General features: G+C 41.7%; 1 protein-coding gene across 1 annotated transcript in view; it reads left to right on the top strand.

Annotated features, from left to right (window-relative positions):
• The window catches only part of PPP4R4 (protein phosphatase 4 regulatory subunit 4), a 120,898-nt gene that overhangs the window by 87,359 nt on the left and 6,517 nt on the right, over positions 1 to 27,022 (top strand). Inside the window, exons 15-23 of the mRNA XM_075530763.1 lie at positions 3,772 to 3,877; positions 5,376 to 5,523; positions 10,653 to 10,797; positions 13,593 to 13,634; positions 13,728 to 13,802; positions 17,579 to 17,648; positions 21,004 to 21,087; positions 25,332 to 25,425; positions 26,471 to 26,541. Coding sequence (XP_075386878.1) covers positions 3,772 to 3,877; positions 5,376 to 5,523; positions 10,653 to 10,797; positions 13,593 to 13,634; positions 13,728 to 13,802; positions 17,579 to 17,648; positions 21,004 to 21,087; positions 25,332 to 25,425; positions 26,471 to 26,541 — 835 coding nt within the window. The remainder of the gene's footprint in view (positions 1 to 3,771; positions 3,878 to 5,375; positions 5,524 to 10,652; positions 10,798 to 13,592; positions 13,635 to 13,727; positions 13,803 to 17,578; positions 17,649 to 21,003; positions 21,088 to 25,331; positions 25,426 to 26,470; positions 26,542 to 27,022) is intronic.

Raw genomic sequence — 27,022 nt, 5'->3', positions numbered from 1 at the left:
TCATGGAGAGTACTTTGAAGGTGATGGGTTGTTTTGTAAAAAACTTTAAAGACAGACTTGAAAAAAATTCCATTTTGGGGGATACCCTCATATATGATTATGATAGTGAATTTTCTGTGATGAAAGCTGGCACTCAGGTCTTCTGGATCAGTCTCCTCTGGAGAAGAGAAAGTTGTTTATTTTTGATTCCATGCCTAATCATCAGTTTGCATTCATTTTGACAAAATTTATTGGGTGCTTACTCTATGCTATGGACCATTTTAGGTGGTTAGAATAGTGAACAAGTACGTGCTCTCCTTGAGCTTACATTCGACAAGACGAAACAAACCCTTACTTAGCAGTGGCCTGTAACATGTCTGGGGAGCCCCAGAGCAGGGGGAGAGGGTTGGAAGATGCGGCTGCAGATGCAGTATGTGGGTACACTTGGTGTGAGGCTGGAACTGGGAAGGTGTGAGTCCTGGAGGAGCAGTGCCATCTGGGACTGGGGTGCATATGCCCCAAATCAGGCCTGCTGGGCAGTAAGGAGCAGCAAGGGTGCTTGTGGTCAAGGGAGACGAGCTAGCCTGGCCCACAGCACACAGACCTTGAAGGCCATGAGATGGGCTCAAGACATTAGTCTGTCCCTATTAGGCATGACTGGGAGGTTTCAGGGAAGAAGTGACAGAGCTGGCTTTCTTCCCTTTCTTCTGCTTTTGTTAGGAAAGCTTTCTGCGATACAGAAGAGCTAGCAACATTATAATGAACCTCTTGCTGCCCATCACCTGGAAGCCCTGGGGCTTAGTGGCCTGCTCCACAGGAAAGAAGAAGCTTTCGCCCCATAAAGACTTGCAGCTCAGGAACCCTGTGTAGGCTCACTGAGTCAGAATCAACTCAACAGCAGGGCTCTTTTATTCGCAGCCTCTAGGCTTAACAGTTATTATTAACCTTTTGCCATTCTTACACTTTATGCTTTATTGAGTTGCAGTATTTTAAATTGTGCCAGTTTCCATTTAGTTGATTCCAATGCATAGGAACCTCTGTGTTTCGGAGTCAAAATGCACGCCATAGCGTTTTCTATTGCTGCTATCTTTCAGAAGTCGATTACCAGGCCTTTCTTCCACCATGCTGTTGGGCGGATTTAGACCTCTGACCCAGCAGTTAATAGTTCAGTGCTGAACTGTGTCACGTTGGGCAAAAACATTTTAAGTGATAGATGCCATTATACGAGGAGGCTTCAAAAAGTTCATGGAAAATGGAATGAAAAGTTAATGGAATTGTCCTACAAACTTTGTAAAGCCTCCTTGCATTATTTTATCCCTGAACATTTCAAAATTCATCTCTAAAAGATAAGGTTATTTCCCCATACAACTCTAATACTATTATTATATTGAACAAAATGAACAGTTATTAATATAATTTAATAGTCTGTCCCTGTTAAAATTGTACCAGCTATCCCCCAAATGACTTGTAGAGTTGGTTTATTTCACACGGGATCATCCCTTGCCTTCGGTGTTAGATCACTTACTTTTCATTGTAGTCAGAACTGATCCCCTGGGCATCTTTCCTCCCTCCCCGTGCTGTCCCTCCCCTCCCTACATTTCTTGCCCTTGGATTGTGAAAAAGATGTAGTCTGTTGTCCTGTGGACTGTTTCCCCGTCTATCTTTGTCAGATTGCTTCCTTTCCAGGTGAAGTTTGCCTATTCCTCATATTTCTCGTATACTAGAGGTTAGGTGTAAACGCTTGCATAGATTAGGTTCAGGATTTTGGCACGAATACTTCAGAAGTGCTACTGTGCGGTTCATAATGCATCTCATCAGCCTGGTGTCCCACAGATGAGAGGGGCTGTGTGCCCACGGCTGCGCTGTCCTCCCCCTGCCTCCCCTTCTGCCTGTTGGCATTGCCATCCACATGTGCTACTTCAACATGAAGAAAAGCCTGTTTGTTGCTCATCAACTTTTATTCGTTAGTTTTAGCATCCACTGATGGCCTGGATCCCGAACTTCATGAGCACAGCGATTCTTCAGAAACCCTGGCATTTCTCCCGAATCTTCTGAGCGCTTTCTTCTTGTAGGAGGAGCTTTTCTTTGCCCCCCTGAGTTATTTGATTCCCTTGAAATGTGCTTGCAGCGGGAGAGCCGGACAAGCTTTCTAATGGTCCATTTCAGAAGCCAGCTGTTGTGGCCTTCGCCACTGTCTCTGGTGACAAATCAGTTTTGGTTTTCTCTCTCTTGTAATTGTCCTGGACTCATTTTTACATTAAATAATGTTTTAATCACCCTGAGGTTTATTTTTTTTGGGGGGGGTGTTCAAATTGTTACAACTTCTCTAAGCTGACTTTGATAACCCTGTTGATAAGATTCCATATATTGTTGCTAGGTTCCTTGATTTCTGCGCACCCCCTCCCCCGCCAATTGACTTGTTTATACAATAAGGATAACGTTATTTTAAGTGACTCATTGGCACTCATTACTGTTTAGATGACTCTGACTCATAGTGACCCTGTGGGGCAGCACAGACTTGTCCCACATGGTTTCCAAGGCTGTCATTTTTATGGAAGGTTGCAAAATGCCACATCTTTCCCCCACAGAGCAGCTGGTGAATTTGAACCGCAGGCCTTTGGGTTAGCAGCAGAGTATTTAAACATTACATTACCAGGTCTCCTTTGTAAGATTTTGTAATGTATAGAATGTATATATTTTCATATGCTAGTATATATACATGTGAAACTTCTGTTAGTATACATACATTGAAGGAAAAGGGTAACATGCTTTTTAATTAGTTCATGCATCCAAAATTCATGTTTATTAAGGTCAGTGGTGTTTCTATTATATATACACTTTTCCTAAGTTTACATTCTTAGTTAGAATGAATATCCTGTATTTGTACATTCAACAGATTAAAAACACCACATGGAAATAGTGTCCAACAGACTGAAAGGAAAATGTATAAAACATAAGAGGGAGGAAGCACGCAGTACTATCTCAGCGATGTAAAGTCTCAGTCTATTTGATTTTCAAGCATCCCTGCTATAATAGCCTGAAGTTTCAGTAATTGAATATTATAATATTTAGATGTAAGTAAAGAAAGATGGTGAACATGTGTTCCACCTGGATCCAGGACACTTGCTCGAAAGATTCTTTTTTCTGAAACACGGTTGGACCCCAAGCCCAATAAACTCAGGTGGTTGGCTTTATTTGAAATTAAGGGTCTACCTGGTGCTTGACAGAAGTTCAAAGGATAAAGGGGTTTAGTGTGCTACTAAGAATGATTGGCATTGTGCTCCATGGGTTTGAAGTGCTATCTGTGCTGTGGACCCGAGTTTCCATGGAATGGCACTGAGGCTGAAGATTAGCTAATTAAGCCAACAGAGTAGACTAACATCTGACCTGGGAATCTCCGAATATGCTCTAGCAGATGCTTGCTGGATGGAAGAATGGCAGGGTTCAGGGGACTGACTAGGAGGATGAGTGCTTGAGATATTTGAGGGGAATGTTACTCAAGACGAGGTTACAAGGAATCAGGGGTCAGATAGCAATCCAGTCTTCATGATTTAGAAATGACTCTGACAAATCAAAGTAACTTTGCAACGTGATGTATTAGCTGATTTGCCAGAGGGTCGTGAGCACTCAAGTATGAAGACATTTCCAGAGGGACATACTGCAGTGATTTGAGAGGCTGTGGACAACGCTGCTTTCACTTTTAACCAATAACTTAAAACTTGATTTGTGGTGTCACATGATACAGAATGCCAATAGACTAGTTTAATTGTCTGTCTTATTTATTTCTTTAAGAATGTCTTGCCTGTCCAAAAGGCAGCATCGCGAACCCTGTGCATTTTTCTGCGTTATAATCGGAAACAAGAACAGAGACATGAGATCATTCAAAAATTAATTGAACGTAAGTGATTATTATCTTTAAAAAAACAACAACAAAGTATACATACTAGATGATCTTAGTTAGATGTGCCATACACTGTATATTGTATTACCATGAGGAATTCTTTTGATATTGCTAACTAGCTGGTGTGTGTTTTGTGGGTTAGTTTTGGTTGCCTACTTTAGATATCTCTAGGTTAAAGCCAGATTGGTGATGAGTGAATGAAATCGTAGCTCTGGGTCTTCTGTCATACACATCTACACTTAATAAATTAAAATACTTGTATATGTAGGTTGAAAGCCTTGCTTCTACCCTTATCTGGAACTAAGATATAAGTAGAATATCAGTTAACTGGATCATTTATATCATGTTCCTATTTTAAATATTAACAAAATTGACAGAACATAGTTTATTGTTTTTCTTGAGTAGAGACATCAATCCTAAGGTTGTGAATCAGGTGGGCAGGGTGGCTAATAATGTCTTAAGAAACCAAATCCATTAGCAAATGGAAATCAAATTTGTTAAGGACTGAAATCAAGGCCAAAACCTTTCACCAACCATCTATATCTATTGAATTTGTACATTAGTGTACACTTGCATTGACTGTACTGCTTAATTAAACTTTGTTATCCAATATAAGCAGGTAAAAAGATTTTCTGGCTATGAGAGTTTACTATTCTAAGACTGACTCATTATAGATTTATGTATGTGTATCTATAGATATACACATGCATATATATAAAGATAGAGAGATCATAAAATGTCACATAAGAAAAATGATATTCCATATCCTCTCAACTTTTGTGTTACATTATTATTTTACTTTATTTGTCATTTTTCAGTGGCAGGACCTCACATTTATTGTGAAAGCCAATTCTATTTGTTTTCAGGTATCAAGAATTTTGCCCTTGGACATTTAAGTGAGGAGGGAATTATTCTTTAAACATTGACTCACATTGCCGTTAATAATACTGCATCTACATGTGACTTTATTTGCTTCAAGATATTTTAAAGGAAACCAGAGGAAGAGACGGTTCATGAGATTGTTTGAATGATTTTGAAGTTAGAATTCTAGCCGTACCTTAAAGCAGCTATGGACTCGAACTTCACAGATTTTCAGCATCCTTGTCTGTAAAGAAGGATACTCTCAGGACTATCTCACTGAATGGTACTTTAGGATGAAATGAAATAATATGCGTTAAAGTACCTGGTCCAAAGTAGGTGATCAAAAAAATGGTAGCTAATAGTCAACCGATGGTCAGTAAGCATTTATGGAATTGAATATAATGTTTAATAAGAAAGTGGAGCAACTAGCTAAAATACTTCTGCAGGTTTGAGAGATGTCAGTAATTGTAGACTCTCAAAATGTGGAGCTTATAAGAGGTGTTTTTTTTCTCTTGACATTTATATTTTGCTAAAATTTGGGGTATGGATAAACCTGCCATTTTTGTATGTCTGGCTTTGTCATGTAATTCCATGTAGGACAAATTAAACTGATAATCATTTCTGTTGTTTTCAGAACTGGGCCAAGGAAAAAGTTATTGGAATAGACTTCGATTTTTGGATACCTGTGAATTTATTATAGAGATCTTTTCCAAGTCATTTTTCTGTAAATATTTCTTTCTACCTACTATTGAACTGACACACGACCCAGTAGCAAATGTGAGGTATGATACTAACCCAAGAAAATATTAGAAAACTGTAATATCTTTTTAATATACTTAAAATAGTGAATGTACTAAAAATCTTTTTCTAGCTGATTTAAAAGTCAAAGGAAGACTTTATGATTGCTTTGAAAATCTCAGCAGCCTTCCTTGAAGAGTGGGTATCAATAATTCTTAGAAACATCATCTTTCAACACTCTCAAAATTTTTACTGGGTTGAGAGAGCAGTAAGTCTAAGTCAGGAGGTGTTGACTAGATCCTATTAGTTTGTCTAAGACTAAAGTAAAGAGATGAGTCGCCCCCCTGGCAGCAGCAATGGCCTCATCCATGAGGACATTTGTGAGGATGGTGATGTACCAGGCACGGTTTCCTTCTGTTGGACCTGGGCCCCTATCAGTCAGAATGGACGAGACAGTAGCAAAGAACAATAGGGTGAAAAAGCCAGCCAGCAGCCTGTTGCTTTAAAGCTGATGTAGAGAGTGTGGGCCCACTTCTGGGGGCCAATTTGTTGAGAGAAATAGAGCTGCTCTGAAGTCCTGTTTGAATTCTTCATTTCATCATCAGCCTTATACCTTTGAAATAACTCATGTTAACTGGATTTGATTAACTCACTGCTAACGTTAGATGGACAAGCCTGAAAAATGACCTGCTTGGAAATTAAATGAAAGAATGAATATGTTTTATCTTTTTCCTCCCAAAGGAAACATTGTATAAGAGGGATTCATACATGGCATAATGGGTTGAAATGAATTACAAATCCTCAGCCACTAAGTTTCTGAGTGCTCAGCTCTGTGGCTGATCTCATGGGAAGAACTCAGTTTTATAGGAGAGAAAGACACTGTCAATGTCAGTTGACCAGAGGTTCCGTCCACAAAAGCCTACAGCTTCCTGCCAGGTGTCGGCCTGGTGGCTGCACTGCATTTTACTCTGTGTGAACTGTGTGCATCTTTTATAAACAGCATAGTTTACATTCTAATGAGTTTTGACATGTGGAATTGGCAAGGCCATCAGCTGACAGGTTACTAACAGTCTTGCTACTGAGAGAAACTATTCCAGAAAGATTTGTCAGGGAGGTCATCATTTAAGAGTGGGCTTTGCATTTGCAGTGTGGGAATATATAGAAAACACCATTGCCTTCGCTTCTTTAGTTTGGTTTTGTAATGTTTCATAAAATTTCCAAGTGCATCTTCTGTGGGCTCTATACAAGAGAGACGGGGCTTCCTTGGATGGAAATTTAGGGTAAATCTAAATGAATATGCTGATATAGTAAAACCTGCAAAAGCAAAATCTTTTAAAGACAACTCTGCCAGAGGGAAGACACTAGTACTTTCTACTAGTTGTGATAGATGGATGGTCAGACTGCACCCTGTTAAAGGCAGAAAACTAGCGAGGCCTGGACGAACAAGGCAGTCTCACTGAGCTCTGGCTCTCGCCGGTTTCTCTAGCGTTCAGGCTTTAGGAGCCCTCGCGGCACAGATTACACATTGGGCTGCCACCCACAGGTCAATATTCAGCCCGCAGCTGCTCTGTGGGAGAAAGGTGAGGCTCCGATAAAGACGACGGACAGGAAACCCAGAAGCCGATCGACTCCTCCGTTCTGTAGGGCTGCTCTGAGTGGGAATCGACTTGATGGCTCTGCGTTTTCGTTTGTTTTATGTAAGGAGCTAAATGGTCTGACCATATTGTGAACATATTTCGAGTTGAAGTTGTGATTCAAGAAAAGCACCTTACATACAATGTGGCACATTGTCAGTTTTCAAGAAGTTGATCAACATTACCCGAGGAAGGAAAATTATTTCTCCTCTGGGGACAGTGACTAATGGTGTAGCTCTGACTCTGAGAGAGCAATCTGCTGCGTCAGAAAACAAAAGAAAGGGAACCCCCACCACTCCGCCACGTGGTGTGTGTGTGTGTGTGTGTGTGTGTGTGTGTGTGTGTGTGTGTGTGCGCAGTGTGATCTGTTGCCTGCTCAGTTGCCAGAAATACCGTGTACCAGTGGTCTTGGGCCACAGAAGCCCAGCCCTGTAGCAATCCGATGTGCAGGTAGAATGAAAGGTGTCGCAATTACAAAGGATCATGGAATGGTTGAGAGGACCCTCCCTTGGCTGAAAGCCTAGCTCTCTACCACCTGTGTGTCTGGGCAAGTCAGAAAACCTCTCTGGGCTTTGATTGCTACTGGATCGATAAAGTGTTCTGAGGAATAAGATACCTGAGGTAATACATGTGGAAAATGAGCTTATTTGGGAGAATCTTAAAGCACCCTGATGGTGCAGTAGGTTAGGCATTGGGCTACTACCTGAAAGGTCAGAAGTTCAAACTCACCAGCTGCTTTACTGGGGAAAGATGAGGCTGTCTGCTCACATAAAGCCCACAGTTCCGGAAACCCTAAGGAACCGAGTTTTGTGACTTGATGGCAAGGAGGCAGTGGTCTCATAAGAATCTTGTGGGGACACATCACTGCTGTGGCTTATGGAGTGTCTTAGGAAGGCATGTTTTCGAGACCTGCCTTGGGTTATAACAGTGGTTCTCAACCTTCCTAATGCTGCGACCCTTTAATATAGTTCCTCATGTTGTGGTGACCCCCCAACCATCAAATTATTTTTGTTGCTACATCTGTAATTTTGCTACTGTTATGAAGTGGGAGACCCCTATGAAAGGGTCATTTGACCCCCTAAGGGGTCATGCACAGGTAAAGGCTCAGTTAGGAGTGCAACTTGGAGACTGTGGGACTGCAGCTTAGCCGTGTCAGTGCTGGGCCTGCACTGAAAAGCTGGTAACCCTCGGGAGAGCACGCAATGAATGCGTGACGACAGCTGCCATCCAAAGGCAGCCTGCCAGTCTCTCTCTGTAGCCACCAGCCCTGGCAGAGACGGGGACTGTGCGAAGCAGAACCTGGCTTCTCCAAGCAGAGCCTGGCTTCTCCTCTAAGCAAGTTACTCCTGTTAGAACGGAGGGCTTCCTTTCCCCCAGATGCCGTCCCAGCTCACTAGCATTCTCTATCCTTTCAGTGGCTTCCTTCTTACCCCTAGCCAGACTGGAGTGTGGTGCCTTAGGCTTGATCCTCTCATCTCTTCCTTCATTGGTGTCCCGACTAATCTCACAGTTTACAGAGCATCTGTGTGCTGAAGACTGCCGTGCACACCTACCATGGACAGCAGTCTTAGCTCTAGCTGTCCACTTGGCATTGCCCCTGAACTCAGGCTGTCCAAAATGAAGTCCAAATCTTCTCCATTCACCCCTACTGCAGCCAGATCCAGCTCACTGAATAAGTATTTTCTCTTTCAACTTGCTTAAGGCAAAAATAAATACAAATAACTCCTTTCTTTCTATTGCCTCGCCTCTCATTCCCCTGCACATCCTGTCGTTTTCAGACGATGTCTAGAATTCAACTACTTCTCATCACCTTCACTCCCCTCCTGGCCAGGCCACCCTCACCGTGAGCCTGTGTTACTGTAAGAACCTGCTCGGTGGCTCCTCTTCTTCTTCTGACCTGGAACACCTATTGTCTACCTTCATGTAGGAACCAGGTGGTACTTTTAAAAGTCATGGATTCCCTTCAGATAACTTTGGCCCCTCCACTCAGAACCTCCCAATAGCTTCTTACCCCATTCAGGCTAAAAGCCAGGGTGGGGCAATCGTTTCTTTGGTAAGAATTAATACCAAAATAGTCGCAAGAAGTTGGATATTGAAAAAGTCCCCAAAGTCGCATTCTTGCGAGATGGTGGGCTGCTCCATCTTTGAGTACCTTCCCTCAGCTCTCGGAGCTATGTCCCACAGAGCTCACGGAAGCCTAAGGAAGTATCACACATGGTGGTGGGGACTGTTTGGTCTGAAGATCAGTCAGCGGGGAAACCAGATGCTGGGACCAGAGAACGTGATCCATTCCTGTTCTTGCCCGTGTTGAGCTCACACCCCTTGCTTCCCAGAGAGCTCATTGTATACCCAGCAGGATGTCATTGCAGGGAATCCTGTTGACAATTACTCACAGCAAATCCCATTAGTATCTTCCCCTCCTTCCTACCAGACCCATGCAGGTAAAGGTCATTTGGTTGGGTGTTACAGAGTGTAATCAAATTTCACTTAAATGTAATCACCTGTTCTCCATCCCTCGACTGTATCTTATTTAAGAGTGTACTGCCTGGGGCTTCTGTAAGTAATAGTAAGTAAGGTGACCATTAAGCACAATGTGGTCTGACTCACACCCTCCACTAAAGTCAGACCTCACTCTCTTCCCATTCCTGTCTGTTAGTGGACCGTGCTCTCCACCATGGGACCACAGCCATGTCCAGAGTGCTTATATCTCACATGAGGGACCACGGCAGTAAGGGCCATATTCATCGAGTGTCCTTAGAGTGGTCTGCAGTGCTCTGCGCAAGCTGACCTCCTGGTACTTCCTCTTCATTCTGTTCTGGTCACAGCAGCCAGATTTCCCCGAATGGGGTACACTCACCCCGCAGGATTTGCGCCTTCCGCTGCCTGTGTCTGCCATGCCCTTCCCAGATGTTCACAGGGCTCTGTCTCGAAATGTCTTTGGTCTAATAGCATCCTCTCAGTGAAACCCTTTCTGACCACCTGCTTGTAAATGGGGGCCTAATTTCCCTGGTTTGTTTTTCACACTTAACTGAAACCTTACTGGGCATTTTGCTTACTTTCGTACTCTCTCCTGCCCCCATAATAAAAGGTCAGCTCCATGAAAGGAGGATTTTGCTACTTTTAGTCACGGTTGTATTCTATCTTGACACCCATAATAGCATTGGCCTTATAGTGACCCCAAGCCCACTTCCGTTGAGTCAAATCCAACTCATAGCGACCCTATAGGGCAGAGTAGAACTGTTCCTTAGGGCGTCCCAGCCACCTATTGAAGGGAGCAGGTTGCTACATCTTTCTCCCAAGGAGTGACTAGGGAGTTTGAACCACCAGCCTTGAGGTTAGCAGTGCAACACTTAACCCACTGCACCGCCTGGGCTCCTTGGGCTCATTATAGGCTCTCTCTCTATATAACTATATATCTATCATGGGAATAGAGGAACTCCCAGGCTAATTAGAGCTTGCAGCTTCTACCAATTTCATGTTACTGTTTTTCTTAGCTTTTAAAATATACTTAAAAGCCCAATCTATTTCATTTATTCTAGAATGAAACTTTGCTACTTGTTGCCCAAAGTGAAGGCTACTCTGAAGATCCCTGCCGATAAGCATCTACTTCAGCAGTTAGAAATGTGTGTGAGGAAACTCCTCTGTCAAGAAAAAGATAAAGACGTCCTGGCCGTCGTCAAAAGGGTATGTGTCACTCCTGCAACAGCTCTCCGTTTCCCGCATGCAGGCAGCGTTAATTGGAGCGCCGCAGCGAGCAGGAAAGCCCTCGAGGAGGTTGATGGACACAGTGGCTGGCACAATGGGCTCGGGCACGGGCACGATCGTGAGGATGGCGCAGGGCGTGGCAGCGTTTCCTTCTGCTGTGCACAGGGTTGATGGGTCAATGACACCTAGCAACAACAAATTATAGCTTCACTATTTTACCTGAGAGGACTGGGATAAGGTAAACTGTTCATTTCTTTGCTACGAGCAGTGTGAGGAAAGATCTTTGGGTGAAGCGTGACCACGGTGGTGAGGATGGCTCAGGACCAAGTGGTGTTTGGTCCTGCTGTCCCTAGGGTCACTGTGATTCAGAATCAACTAGACAGCACCGACCAACAGCAACAGCAGGACTGGACAGGAGAGTTATTTCTAAAAGGGCACTTAGCGAGTAGACTTTTACTGCTAGTAATACAAGTTTCATGAGCGTGTGTTTGACACACGGTCAGTGCTCAGTATGTACTGATAGTGATCACTCCATTCACCAGACCTTGGTTATACCAAATCCACTGCCATCCGGTCAAGTCCTACTCAGAGATTGCCCTCTAGGACAGGGTCGAACTGCTTATGGGAGCAGAAAGTCATGTCTTTCTCTCATGGTACCAGCTGGTGGTTTCTTCCAACTGCTGACTTTGCTGTTTGTGGCCCCACACAGAACCCACTACACTGCCAAGGCTCCTTATTATAGGCTGTGAGCTAGTTGTCAGTAATGACCACTCAGGACAACTTTGCTGGCAGACTTGGGAAAGTCCATTGCGTAGACATGTAGCCCTCAGAACTTCTCCTGCAGTCGGTGTGATCCAGAAATGTAAGCGGTCGGCTAGACTTGATATATTCTCTTACCCCTGAGCACATCCTTGTTTATGGATGAAACTGTGTGTCTGTGATTTCTGTGGGCTACTTTTAATTTGGCATGTGATCTTATTTTGTGAATGGTTTGGGAGTATGGAAAACTCAAAGAGTAAAAACTTAGGTCAGAGAGGTCAAACCTAAAAATAATCTACAGCGTTAAAACATTTTCTTGCTTAATCTATGCCTAATATTTTATAAGATTAAATAAAATTGACATGACTACTGTTGTCAATCTGAATGTGAACTTGATAAAACAAAGCAAACACCAACCCACTGCTCTCAAGTTGACTCGGACTCATAATGCCACCACATAGAATTCCCAAGACTGTAAATCTTTATGGGAGCAGATGGCCTCAGCTTTTCCCCAAGGAGCAGCTGCTGGATCTGATCCACAGCTCTCGAGGTTACATGTATTTAGCATGTAAAATCACCTGTTTCCTTGGCACCTCCTCCACACATCATACAATTCCATAGTTCAATCCTATCAATCATCACCACGGTCAATCCTAGAACATTTTCTTCTTCCTTGCACTCCTTGTTACTTGTGTAATTGTTTTCTTCAATGGTGGCAAAAATATACACGACAAAACACGCTTCCATTCAACAACTGCTTGTACAACTCGGTGCCACTGACCATACTCTTTGTGTTGTACAACCATCACTGACAGCCCTTTCCAAGCAAACCCAATGCAGGCTAAGGGAAAACTCCTTCTGCACCCATGGTAACCACAGGCCACGCTTGGTTTCTTTTTCATTTAAGTAGTTTTCTTGGTCTAGTATCCACATATCATACAACTTCCATAATTAAATCAATTTTTAAAGAGTTTGTATATACATCATCACAATTTACATTTGCTTTTCTTAAGGTTAGAAATGTTTAAAATTTTAAACACATCCTGGCACAGTGTCTAGAAGTTGATTATAAATAGCACTTACTTGACAGGGTCAAGCTGACAACAGTTACTGAGTTCTACACGCATCGCACACATTCTATGTCTGTTTGTTTTGCTAACCACAGCCCACCAACAAACACATTGCTTCCTATACACACTGCACGCTGTATTTAGCTGCTCTTCGTGAGTTATTTGAGGAGAATACAGTATCTGTAGTGAGAGAAATATGTTTTCAATAACAGCATTGATGGTATTTATTAACTTGAAGAGAGAATCCTTTAGTTGTTTTGTTTCTTTTTAATCATTTTATTCGGGGCTCATACAGCTCTGATCACAATCCATACATACATCCATTATGTCAAGCACATTTGTTACCATCATCATTTTCAAAACAGTGTCTTTCTACTTGAACCCTTGGCATCAGTTCCTCATTTTCCCCTCTCCCTCTCCCACCCTCCCTTTTTCATGAACCCTTGATAATTTATAAATTATTATTTTTTCATGTCTTACACTGTCCAATGGTTCACTTCACACACTTTTCTGTTGTCCATCCCCCAGGGAGGGGTTTATATATAGATCGTTGTGATCGGTTCTTTTTTTGTGTGACAGTGACATATTACCTGAAACACATAAGAAGTGTTTTAATAAGTGCTTTTATCTTAGTATCAATTGGTATATTTTATTTTACTGAAATGAGCTCATACAACTTGTCATCATTTTGCATTCTGTATACCCACTACTGACTCATAGCAACCCAGAGAAAAACTGCTCCGTAGGGTTTTGAGATTGTAAATCTTCCCAGGGGCAGACAGCCTCATCTGTATCCTGTTGGTATTTTCATTTGGATTTTGAAGAGGTTGCTGCTTTGGTCTTTCACTGCCTGGTGTAGGATTCTCCTCTTTGAACCCCCTTCTGGGAAAAGAGTGTCCTAAGAAATGATTGGGTGATTGGAGTTTGTGACCCTTCTCTCGACAGACGGTGCTCGAGTTGGACAGAATGGAGATGTCCATGGATGCTGTAAGTACACTCTCTTCGCTTCATACTGAAAGGGACATGTAAACATGGACAGAGCATCATTGATGCCCCCATTTTATTTTAAACTCTGAACAGTTTCAGAAGAAGTTTTATGAAAAGGATTTATTGGATCAAGAGAAAGAAAGAGAAGAACTGCTGCTTTTGGAAATGGTATGTTGTTTTAACATATGGATGTGTTGTTCAGTATTTTGCCCATAGAGTCTTCCAAAATTGCAACTCGGGGCTCAAGTATTTTCTTCAACTTTTCAGCTTGAGGAATGTCCAATGTGCCCATCCCTTTGGGCTTTCTAAGTCCCAGTCTTTGGTATTTCATAATAAGACTTTGCTTTGTTTTCTTGAGCCCACCCTTTGCAATCTTCTGTCCAGCAATTTTACATCATCATTGCTCCGATTCACTTTTGCTACTGTGTGCCCCAGAGCAAATTTCAGAGTCTCTTTTTGCCATCCGTTTTGGTCTTTTAGTTTTGGTGTGTCATTTTGATGGTCACTCTCTTTCTCTAAGGAAATTCCACCAGGTGATCTGGGCGATGTTTTTAACACTGAGGCCGTAGTTTCCAACCACCTGGCGTTCATCTATTTCCATCTTCTGCATCCCAATCACCAGTAATTATCAATGAATCTTAATTGCATTTGCTCAATTTGAGATCGTAGAAATTGATAAAAATCTTCCATTTTTTCATCTTCGGCATTAGTGGTTGATGCATAAATTTGAATAATGCTCATTGCGTCAGACTAGGTTATCCAGAGAAGCAAAACCAGTGGTGTGTATGTGTGTACATGGAGAAAGAAATGTATATCAAGAACGTGACCCACACAATTGTAGAAGTGGGGAAGTCGGTTCAAGTCCGAGGGTAGCTGCTAAGAAAGCTGGAGGCTTTTTCCTCACCCACCCAACCACCAGAGCTGGTGAGCCTGCAAGGAATGCAAACCCGAATCCGAAGGCTGATGCAGGCAAATGCAGGGGAATCTAAAGTCAGCAGGCCAGGCTTATGGCTGCAGAGTTGGATGAATCTAAGGGCATCATGCAGGATGGCAGGCTCGGGACTCAAATCCAGAGAACCAGAGACCGGCGAGACAAATACAGGACCCAGTCAGCAAGAAGAGGCAAAGCAAACCTTCCCGTGCTGTGCTTAACCAGGAGTAAGCCACACCTCCGAGGAAACAACATCCTTTCAATTGGACCAGGTCTGTGAGCTGGAGTCAACTCAATGGCAGTGAGTTTTGTGAGTTTGGCGCCGTAGATGTCTGTGTGTCAAGTTCAAAATGTCGCTCCACCCATGATTTGAGGGCCTTCCAGCCCGAGGGGCTCACCTCCCAGCCCTCTAGCTGACCGTATGCTCTTGCTGTTCATAAGGTTTCCCTGGTCACATTTGAAGAGTCGATTTTCAAGTCCTCCCATTTGGTCTATTTTAGTCTAGAAGCTTTGCTGAACCCGGTCCATAATGAATGACCCTGCTGGTATTTGAAATACTGGTGTCATAACTTCCAGCAACACATATGCCATCACAGCACAACAGACTGACAGACGAATCATTCACAACATTCTCAACCTGTGGAGAAAACCCGTATCGTTCTTAACTTAGTGATTTGTGTTCTCTTTGGGCTTTTTGTGCGTCGGATCGCTATGAGTCAGAACTGACTCAGCAGTCCCTAACAACATCTCTCTTCTGAAATTACATTTTGATGGTCTCACTGGAGATGACAATATATATGTCTAAGCTTTTACTGTCATTATTGCCACTCAAGGATGATAGTTATCATTATAATGTCTTTGAAAATTTGAAAGTGATGGTGTGTTCCTTTACCTACTCCACACTACTATTTTATGTTGGAGTTATACTATGAATTAAATCTGTAAGCATTAAAAGCCCTTCCAGGCATTTGGAATTTTTATATTAAACTATCATGTATCTTCATCCATGGCTTAGGATCTATATTTACCTTTTGTATGATTTTTTCCCTTCAGCCTGAAGAACTTTCTGTGTAATAGTCCTTATGATGTAATTTATCTTCATTTTCCCCTTACCTAAAATGTCTATATTTCATGTTCATTCTTAAAAGTTATTTTTCATTGGATAGAGAATTTTGGGTTCATAGACTTTCTGTCCTTTAAAGATATATTTCTTCTTGTCTTCTGACATTCCTGTCATCTGAAGAAAAATCTATTATCATTGGAATTTTTTTCTTCTGTCTGTAATATTGTTTTTCTCTGGCTACTTTCAAGATATTTTCCTCTCTCTTTTGTTTTTACTGGTTTGATTTTGATGTGTCCAGGTGTAGTTTTAATTAAGTTAATTCTGTTTTGGATTTGCTGACCTTCCTGAATCTGTAAAGGAATGGCATGACCTAAATTTGGGCCCTTGCTTGTTTAAATATATGTTTAGTTCCAATGTCTACTTCTAGGTCTCCAATTATGCATATAGTAGACATTTTGACATCATCCCACTGGCCCATGTGGATTTATTGTTTATTAAAAAATTTTTTGCTTTGCAGACAGAATAATTTTTATTGAATTAGTTTCAGTGTCACTGATTGATCATGCCCATTCTGCTGTTGATCCAATATGGTGAAGTTTTATTTCTGTCCAATATTATATTTTTCAGTTCTAAAATTTTCATATATATAGCTATATACAGATATATAGATATATATCTATATACTGCTCTGTTGAGAATTCTTGTGTGGTGAGCTTAAAAACCTAAGTGAAAAGCCTCAGGAAGCTAAAGCACAGTCTTTTGGCAGTCCAGCCCAATGGTAGGTGCTGCAGAGCATACAGTAGGCTTCAGCAAAGTGTTTTTTCTTAAGGAACACATGACCTAAAACTAAGGCAAAAGAGCAGACAACAGAAAAGCGCCCACAGATGATCGTGACATTGGAGTTGGCAGTGGACACGGACTTCAAGATCACTGTGATCAATATGATGAAGATAACAGAGAAGATGGAGAGCTAGACGGCTGCTATTAAATCCACCTAATGTGTATACTCTGGTTTTATGTGTTTTAGTTTCAGGATTTCCTTTGACTCTCTTGTGTGGAGTTCACTTCTCAGTGGAAATTATTGTGTTATCTTTTCTGTTATTTTCCATGTGCACTTGACAAGAATGCCTGGTTTCCTTTTGTGGAATGCAATGTTCTCTATATACATACCACGTAGGTCAAGTGTGCCGCGAACTTCATTGACATATATATATATATTTACAATCTCCTAGCTCTGTTGCCATCAGTGCTCCTGTGGTTGGATAAGGCCTTGTTTCTTGATCTGGGGCCCAGTATATTCACTTGAGCTGCACACATAGAGTTTGTTCATTTATATCTATATTTGCAATGAGGAAGCTACCAAAATATCTAAGAGACCATTTCCTTTTCTCTTAGTTATTTCAAAGGCAGAGATTATTTTTCCATTTACCAATTAGAAATGGCTAGATAGTACAAATACTTTGCCGATGATAGTCTGCAAATGCCTGGTAGAACAGAAGAACCTATTACAGCAATGATGGAGTTCTTGGGTGTAATTCATGCTCTCAGCTGTTCACCAGCAAAGTGGAGATTTATTTCTGCCCAAAGGCACCATGAAAGAAAGGCCAGGTGATTTACTTCTGAGAAATCGCCCATAGGCAGGCCTCTAGAGCACAGGTCTAATGTGACATCCACACGGTCGCCAGGTGTCTGGGTCTGATATCCAATCACGGTTTTATGGCAATGACAACTAATGCATCACTTTGGCTGGACAAAGCCCTAAGGGCACAAACAAACCTCAAAGAAAGCTGACTTCTTTAGACAACTTAAATTGTTGCCTAATGGTGTATGATAAGCATTTTTTGAAAACTGCATTTCTGTCTGTAAAGCTTAGAGTAATTTCTCATTAGAATAATTTTCTAAATCTGTTTAAGATGTGTCTTTAATGCTAAGGGAATTTTTTAATAACAGGAACAAATAGAGAAAGAGAAGCAGCAGAATGACGGAAGACCCATCAGTGAAAAAATCTTTGAAAAGAAACGTAAGTCGTTTCCTCTGCTTTCACCACTCACACACTGGTGTTCCCTCCCAGTGCTCTGAAAGACCAGGCTGAGGTGCTAACTTGACATGAATGGTTGCCTCACCATCTGTTATCTTGCGAAAGTTTGCTTTCAATGATTAGCTGTTTCATGTGCTACAGATGCTCGGATCCAAGCATAAAAGCTGGAACTCAGTGTGGAGGTTCAAGTTTTTCAAAAGGGAGGATGAGTGTAGTGCATGCCTGGGGTCTTAGAAAGCTTCCAAGCAGCCTTCCAAGCTGTAGTAATAGGTCTCCATCCAACGGGAGTAGCCGAGGAAGGCGAATCAGGAATTGGAGGAGGAAACACTGCCCCATCTGCCTCCTGTGCCTTTAGACCAGACCAACTAGATGGTGCTACTATTGGTAAATTTGACCTAAGGTTCTGTAGGAGAGTCCTGATCAAAAGATGGGGATGGGAAGGCATATGACAGAATTTCAAATACTCGATGCAATCCACATCTCAGAACCGTGGAGGCTGGACCGATACCCAACTCTATTACCCTGAGGTAATCTTCCCCCAAAACTTAGGCTTTTGGAAGACTACAAAATTTTCCTCAAAAACTTGCTTAGATCCAAATAAGAGTTTAGCTTAATTGATGAAGTATATCTTTCATCAGCATCGAGCTCTTTCCTTTGTGGGATCCAGTTGATATCAGCATCCCAAAGGTTAGGTGGGAGCTTTACCCTCCTTCTTTTTCTTTATTTTCCATGTGCACTTGAAAAGAGTGCATGGCTTCCTTTTGTGGAATGCAATGTTTTCTAAATATACATACCACGTAGGTCAAGTGTGCCCCAAACTTCATTGATATATATATATATTCATATATACTGTACATACTCGAATTTAAGCCGACCTGAGTATAAGCCGAGGTACCTAATTATTACCTGGGAAACCAGAAAAACTAATTGACTGGAATATAAGCCTAGGGTGGAAAATGCAGAAGCTATTGGTGAGTTTCAATAATCAAAACAAATGAAAATAAAATTACTAAAAAGTGAGACATCAGTGGGGTAATGTATTTAAATATTTATTTTAAATAAAAACATAAATAAAAGGACAAGTCATTTAACATTAGTAAACCAGCACTGTAAGTGGAACATAGGTTCAACAAAAACAATACGGTATCAATAATGATACCTTAAGAGTACTATTCCCTGAGCTCAATCAGTAACCAAGCTAAAATGTAAATAGTTAAAATCCTTCAAACTGGATTCCTCATCATCATCCGTATCCCAATGCAGAGCTTCAGCTGATGTGAGGTCATCATAGACGCTGTCCTCACTGAGATCACTGTCATCACCATCACTGCTGTCATTTTCATACAAAGCGCAGTCTTCACTGCCATCCTTAGCATTACTAATACTACATTTCTAGAAGGCACGCCGCACCGTGTCTTCTGGGATGTCTTCCCATGCATCTCGGACCCACTTTGCTATTAACTCTATGTCAGGCTTCATGAGATTTCCTCCTTTTGTTAGTCGGGCTTGACCAGATGACATCCATTCATGCCACATCCTTCACACATGGTCTTTAAAAGGCTTATTCAAAGATACAGCCAGAGGCTGCAGTACTGATGCAATCCCACCTGGAATAAGGGCTAAAGTAATTTTACTAGATTTTGGCAATTTCTTTATATCATCCGATAGGTGGACTCTGAACATATCCCAAACAAGTAACGATGGCTTTTTCTTTAAGGCTGCTCCTGGTCGTCAGTTCCAAATTTCTTCCAGCCATTTTTTGTTCTGTCTTCATCCATCCAGCCTTTAACCTGTGCATGCACAGTAATTCTTGGTGGAATATTGATTTTTTAGGCCAGTTTTTTTCTTTTAAAATAATGACAGGGCGCAGCTTAGTTCCATTAGCCAAACATGATAGAACAACTGTAGTTTTTTTTTCATTTCCTGTGGTTTTGAGAAAAATGTTTTTTTCTCCTAAACTTGCCACAGTTCTGTTGCTTGGAAGATCAAATGTCATGGCAGTTTCATCCATAGTCCCAATATCTGCCAGGTCATAATTATAAATCCTTCTTTGTTTTATAATAAATGACTGGAATGACACAATTTTTTCTTCAAGGTCTTGTGGCAATTTCTGGGAAATCTTTGTTCTTTGTCTCAAACATACTGGTAGGCCAAACCTATTCATGAAGTGGGTATACCATCCTACTGACACAGCAAATTTTTCAATGCCTGGTGCTTTCTATTTGTCATCCTTAGCCATTTGTAGAGCATGTATGCGGATTCCCATGCGTGTTATGCAGTAGCCACTTTGACGACACGCCTTAACCCATTTATGCATTTCACTCTCTAGAGCCCCATAAAGAGACGTTAAACCACGACGAGCTTTTTTAACTTTTGGAATCTGTTCCAAGTCAGTCTTCATTTTCTGCCACTCCCTCACTTGCTTTTCATCAACACAGAATTCCCTACTTGCAGTACTGTTATTGCTCTCTTCTGCTCTTGACACAACCTTCATTTTGTAACCAGACTCATAAGACTGGCGTTTTTGTTTTGGTTCAAGAGTATCCATTTCTAACAGGATAAAAATCAAAACTTTGAAAAAGTATTTTCATGGTAATGCCCTCCCTCCCGCAACGTGTTAGCCGGGAAGAAGGGAGGGAGTACGTGTGGGTGGGGGATGCAGGATGTGAATTAACACAGAGACCAGAAGGGAGAGACGGAGCGCAGCCACAGTCACATCCTTACCAGTTCAGCTGCCAGAGTAAGTGAATCACTACGGGTGCTTCTGAGAATTGGAACTGTCCACATCATAGGATGGCTCTGATTGGTTAGATGTGAGTAAACAAACATTCAAAGCCCTGCAGTGTCAGCGGGGCTTTGAATGAACAGCGGAGAAACGGCAATCACCAGCGAGATCATGGGCGCTTGTCCAGTTACACCTCTCTGGGGTACCACTGACCCGTGTATAAGCCAAACCCCAGTTTTTCATAATGATGGGAGAAGTTGGAAAAGGAGAGCAAGATTGATTCCACTTCTTAAAAGGTGAAAACAATTATATATGTTGAGTTTGTTGAAATGGTGTATCCTGTGTTGAGTATGTTTTCACCAAAATAAATAAGATTAATTTTTCCAAAAAAAAAGTTTTGGGCAATTCTGACAGTAATACGTAATAAAGAGTAATGAGATTGTAAAATTGCTGACTGAGTAACCAGGACTGAACTATGTCAGGTTAACACAGCTCAGAAAGAGTGGTATTTACCTAAGGTAGGGTTTACTATTTCTGTGTTGTTTTATCTATTTGTAGAGCCTAATAATGTGTTGGGGGCAATTAGAGAACTTAAAACAGACTTTGTTTTAGGCAGAGACACTAAGACATCAACAAACCTGCCCAAGAACATCCCTGTTTCGGTTCCTGGACCCTCTTCTGCCAACCCAGCGACAAGTAAGAAATTACCTTTTAACAATGTCTCTTTTAATATTAATTTCAGAGAGAGCCACTCAATTGAGAGATAGAGTGTCCGCAAGCATGTCTTGCATTGTATTGCTAGTTATTTTGATGGTTGTTAATGGGTAGCCCAACTTACAATGAGAAGCAGCAGCTGTAACCATCCATTAATAACCGGAAGGCATGATGTGTGAATTTAGGAAAACTGAAGTCTTCAAATCTGAGGTGGAATGAAAACAGCGATATCTTGGGTATTGTGGTTGTTGTTAGGTGCCATTGAGCCAGCAGTTCCAACTCCTACATCAAGAGCAAGCTGCAGAGACTCTTCTGAAGCTCACTTTGCTCTTTTTCATTTTTTTTGTCTCTAATGACCTCGTGCTTTCCTCATGTGTGTGCTTCTGATGTCCTCCCACAGCTCCTCAGGTCTTCTGTCATTAGTGTCCAGTGAATAGCACACAAGGCACCACGTGTCTATCAGTTTGTCCCACTGTGCTGGCTTGCGTGCTGCTGTGATACTGGAAGCTCTGTCACCTTTAAAATACCAGCAAGGTCACTCGCGGTGAGCAGGCTTCCTTGAGCTTCCAGACTGAGAGCCTACTGCAAAGAGTGGACTGTCCACTTTGGATGGGTTGGCCACGGAAGGCCTTATAATTAGCGATGGGCCACTGTCAAAGTGCCAGAAAATGAACCCCATGGGTCAGAAGACACTCAAAGGCCAACTGAGGAAGAGCTCCTTTGTCAACGTTGACTCGCCATAATGATGTGGATGGAATAAAGCCTTCGGGACCTTCACTTGCTGATGGGTACGGCTCAAAATGTGAAGGGCCAGCTGCAAACATCTGTTAGCAATCAGAATATGGAATGGACAAAGTATGACTCGAGGGACATTGGAAACCTTCAAAACTGAAATGCATGAAGATGGATATTCTAAGAATTGGCAAGCATAGATGGACTGGTTGGTAGAAGCCATTCTGAGTCAGACAGTCATATTGCTTATGCTGGAAATGACAAAATGAAGAATGGCATTGCATTCACCCTCAATAAAGATTTCAAGATCTGTCTTGAAGGACAATGCTATCTGTGGTAGGATAATATCTATAGGCATACAAGGAAATCCAGGTAATAAAACTATTATTTGAATTTACACACCAACCACTAAAGTTAGTGATGAAAAAGTTGAAGAATTTTACCAGCTTCTCCAGTCTGAAGTTAATCAAACATACAATCCCAGGGCATCGATAATTATCAGAGATTGGCATGAGAAACAGAAATTAGGATCTAGCTGGAGATCGCATGACAGAAATTTGCAAGACTTGCGACTTTTTCACTGCAAATACCTTTTAAAACAACAGAAACAGTGATCAGTCACATGGACTTCACCTTGACTGCACCTGTGAGAACGATGAGGCAGCTTGAGATCAGCAGGCAAATCAAGGCCAGACACTAACCGTGGCACCGACCATCAATTGCTCGTATGTACGTTCAGGTTGAAGTTGAAGAACATTAAAACAAGGCCACAAGAGCCAAAATATGACCTTGAGTATCTCCCACCTGAATTAAGAGAACATCTCAAGAATAGAAAACATCAGTGAGCTGAAGGGGATTGGTATTGGCCATTTTGAATCAGACAATTATATGGCTTCCCAAGTCAGGAATGACCAAGTCAATAGAAATGGAGTTGCACGCATCACCAAAGAGAACATTTCAGACCTACCTTGAAGTACAATGCTGTCTATGATAGGATAGTATTTTAGACTTAGAAGAATTCTAGTTAATGCAACTATTATTCAAATTTCACACCAGCCACTACAAGAGTGGTCAGGAAATTAAAAGATTCTACTACCAACTTCTTCAGTCTGAAGTTGATCAAATATGTGATCAAAGATGCATTGATAATTATTGGCAACTGGAATACAAAAGTTGGCAACAATGATGAAAGATCAATAGTTGAAAAATACAGCCTTCATAGAAACAAAGCTGGAGATCGCATGATAGGATTTTGCAAGTGCAATGACTTCTTTATCACAGATACCATTTTTTCCCAATAAAATAAATTGTGACAAGTAGACCTAGTGAGACAGAATACATAGAAATCAAATGGACTACATAAGCTCAATGGCATCAGCCAAAATAAGGCCACAGGCCCACTGTGGAACAGACCATCAATTGCTCGCATGTAAGTTCAGGTTGAAGTTGAAGAAAATTAAAACAAATCCAGGTGACCTAGAGTATATCCCACCTGAATGTAGAGAACATCTCAAGAACAGATTTAAGGTATTGATTATTGATGAACATCAGACCTGATGCGTTCTGGGATGACATCAAGGACATTATGCACGAATAAGGCAAAAGGCCATTCAAAAGACAAAAAAGGAAAGAAATCAAAGTAGATGTCAGAGTCGACCCTGAAACTTGCGCATCAGTGCGGAGTAGCTAAAAGAAATAGAAGGAAGGGTGAAGTGAAAGAACTGAGCAGACAATTTCAAAGGACACTTGAGAAGACAGAGTATGAGAAGAAATGTACAAAACTTGACAGCAGAAAGCCACGACAGAAAGCCCACCCTCAGCAGGTCATAAGCTGAGAGAACTGAGGGAAATTCCAAGCCGTGAGTTATAATATTGCAAGAGTCTATGGGCAATAGATTTACTGGATAGGAAGGCTGAAACGAAGATAAAAGGATTATGCAGAATCACTGTGTCAAAGAGAGCTGATAGATGCCATATGATCAAGAAGTGATATTACTGTAGGAAGCTGGAAAGCTGATTGAGCTGGTTCAACGAGCCATTGCAGTTCTGGAACCACTTAGCTCCAAGACATTTGAAAGACAGCTATCCGGCCAACTGACTCGAAGAGATACATATTTATGCCCATTCCAAAGAAAGGTGACTTCACAGAATGCAGAAATTATTGAACAATATCATGAATATCACATACAAGTAAACTTTTGCTGAAGATCATTCAACAGCGATTTCAACAGTATATTGGCATAGAGCTACCAGGAATTCAATCCAGATTCAGAAAAGGATGTGGAATGAGGAATAGTATTGCTGCCGTCAGATAGATCTTGGCTCAAAGTAGAGTACACATAATAATGATCATGTGTGCTTTATTGTCCATGCCAAGACATTCAGCTGTGTGGATCATCATAAACTATAGATCACATTGAGAAGAATGGGAGTTCTAGAACACTTCATTGTGTGTAGCATTCGGTGATGGTGCGCAGCAGAAATGAAGACAAGGACACGGGGAATGTGGTTTGACACCAGCGAAGGACTGACACCAGCGAAGGGCTGACACCACTGTGCTGAGGTAGCACAGATGGCTTCCCTGCACCCTGCACGGTCCTTTATTTTCTCAGCTGGCTAAGGCACGGGTTAGTAAGCACGTATGCCCTTTCTCAAAGTAAACAAGGAACGAGGGAGCAGACTAAGCACTAGGTTCTCATAACAAACTCTTATCAGGAGGCTCAAGGTTTTTGTCCGTGGGAAAGAGCACAGTGCCCTCGGACAGGTCCTGCAACCAGAACCGCCTCCCAGTCATTTGCAGCCCAGATGCCCAGACCCCCTTGTTTGTGAGGGGCATCTGGTGTCCATGGAAACGGTCCACTGCCTTCAGCCTCTGTTAATTCCTTTGGGGCCAACAATTGTGCTCATTTGGAACCTGTACATAGACGAATAGGAAGGTGTTGAAATCGAACAAGGGGATGCCGAGTGGTTTAAAATCAGGAGAGGTGTGCATCAGGGTTGTATGCTTTCACCATATCCATTCAATCAGCAAGTCATCCGAGTAGCTGGATTACGTGAAGGAGAATGGGGCATCAGCAGTGGAGGAAGGCTGATTAAAACTGATGCTCAGTCTTGCCTGAAGACGGACAGCCAGAAAGCCACTTCGAATTGCAGGTGGTGAGACTTCATCTCCTGCTCTTTGGACATGAGATGGATGGGAAGCTAGAGCGTCCATGAAAAGAGAGGAAGACCTCTGACAAGAAGGTTCCAGCCCAGAATGGTTACAGCAGTGGGCTCCAGATAACCATTGTGAGGCTGGCATGTGACGGAGCGGTGTTTTGTTCTTTTGTACATAGGCTTGCTGTGAGTCAGAACTAACGACAGCACCTGACCACCCCCACCACGATAGATTCTAATCAGCCTCTCTGGGGGGTGGGCACAGGACTGGAGTTAGGACAAACATGCATGAATTGAGCACTTAGTTCCATTTCCCTTATTTCTGTTTATTACCCTAGGCAAAGAAATCAAGAAATCCAAATTGATTCGAAGCCAGTCTTTTAATAATCAAGCTTTTCACACAAAATATGGCACCTTAGACAAGTGCACCAGGTATGATCTGACTGCTTTTTAACTTAATTTCTTTTTTATAGCCACATATCTTTGTTTATGTGAATTATTTAGATTATTATGAAAATCAAGAAATTAATTTTGAGTTTCTTTATAGGGCAATAAATTGTTTTCTTCTGAATAGATGGTTGCATTAAAAAAATAAAAGGAAGTCCACTGAGGTATCTAAGAATAAGTATCCTAGCATCCTAGGACACATACTGTGCTCACCTTAAGTGCTAACATCATGGAAGGCATGTATGGATTCTGAGGAAGGTGGTGCTGTACCATAGGCCACACTCGTAAGTGGCTGTGGACTTTTGTCAGCCGCTTAGTACATCAACTGGTGTGCTCTGAGTACGACTGCGTTTCTATGAAGAAGCCGCTAGCCAAATGGGACTCCCTTGACACAAGATGCACGTCTGCTTTTCTCCTCAGCTCCAAAGCCAAGGTGCTCAACAGTTATGGCAAGGAGAGCATTAGCATTCATTAAATAATCATGTGACGTGATAGATGTACAAGACAGCATATAATAGTTACCTATCAACTGACAAGAAGAATTGTTTTGAAGTGTAAATACTTTTTAAATACCCACCTGCCTATTAAAAGAAATAACATCTGACTCAAAACAGATTTTTATTTTATTAGCAGTAGCCTATGGCAGATTTTCAACCACTTTTTGACATTTTCAATACATGTCTACAGAATTCTTATCCAACAGGGCAATCTCAAGCTGGACAAAAGGGATTAGAGATAAAGGTCAGTTATTTTCAAGAAAATGTACTCATTTTACCTTTGTTAGCTGAGTGTCCCAAAAAACCCAATCCTGCTTTTCTGATGGTAGCCTTTAAGAAAGCACTTTAGGTTACAGACAAAGTAAGAGTCGTGAGGCCTAGAATGTGCAAATCAATGAGAAACAAAAGCAGCAAACATTTTGTAGGAACACGGTAATGTAAAAGGAGAGCAGCTAAACTAGACCATGTGCCTGCTGATGGTGGTCCAGAGCATCAGCAGCTTGTATTTTAAACATAATCATGCTCTTTTCCAGTAAAAGTTCTACAGCAGCATACGCAGCCCCCGTCTCAGGGATCACAAAGACTTCTCTACTTTCACTAACTGGTAAGTAGCTATCTGAGACCTTCTAGGAAATACTAAATAATTTTTTTAAGATAGTCTGTAGATAACCAGTTTTTTTAAAAACCTAGATATAGTGTTTTTTCTAAATTTATATTTTTATTAAGTCACTAAGAAATGTGACTTTTCCCTAGCAATTGAAATGCTTCACCCCAGCTACAGTGTTATTTTGTTTCCACTGTGTTCAATATTTTCAAAAGAGAAAAAGGACATCCTATCAACATTCTGCTGATTTGTAAAGATTTTTGCCATCATTTTTGTGGACATTAAAATCAGTAAGGCTTCACCATGGATCATACGCGTCCTACAGAATCCTTGACAAAGGCCCCTCCACAACAGGGAGGGTCTGAGAAACTGTCACCGCTGAAAGGAACACCTATACCGGCAGGACAACTAAGGGAAATGGGAACTGCATAGGGTCCTGGGACAGTAAAGACCTTGGATGAAAAATGGGAATTCTGAATGC

This window comes from Tenrec ecaudatus, chromosome 14 (assembly GCF_050624435.1).
Source record: "Tenrec ecaudatus isolate mTenEca1 chromosome 14, mTenEca1.hap1, whole genome shotgun sequence".
NCBI lineage: Eukaryota > Metazoa > Chordata > Mammalia > Afrosoricida > Tenrecidae > Tenrec > Tenrec ecaudatus.
The sequence above is the reverse complement of the archived record's forward strand: the minus strand, read 5'-3'. Positions and strand labels throughout refer to the sequence as shown.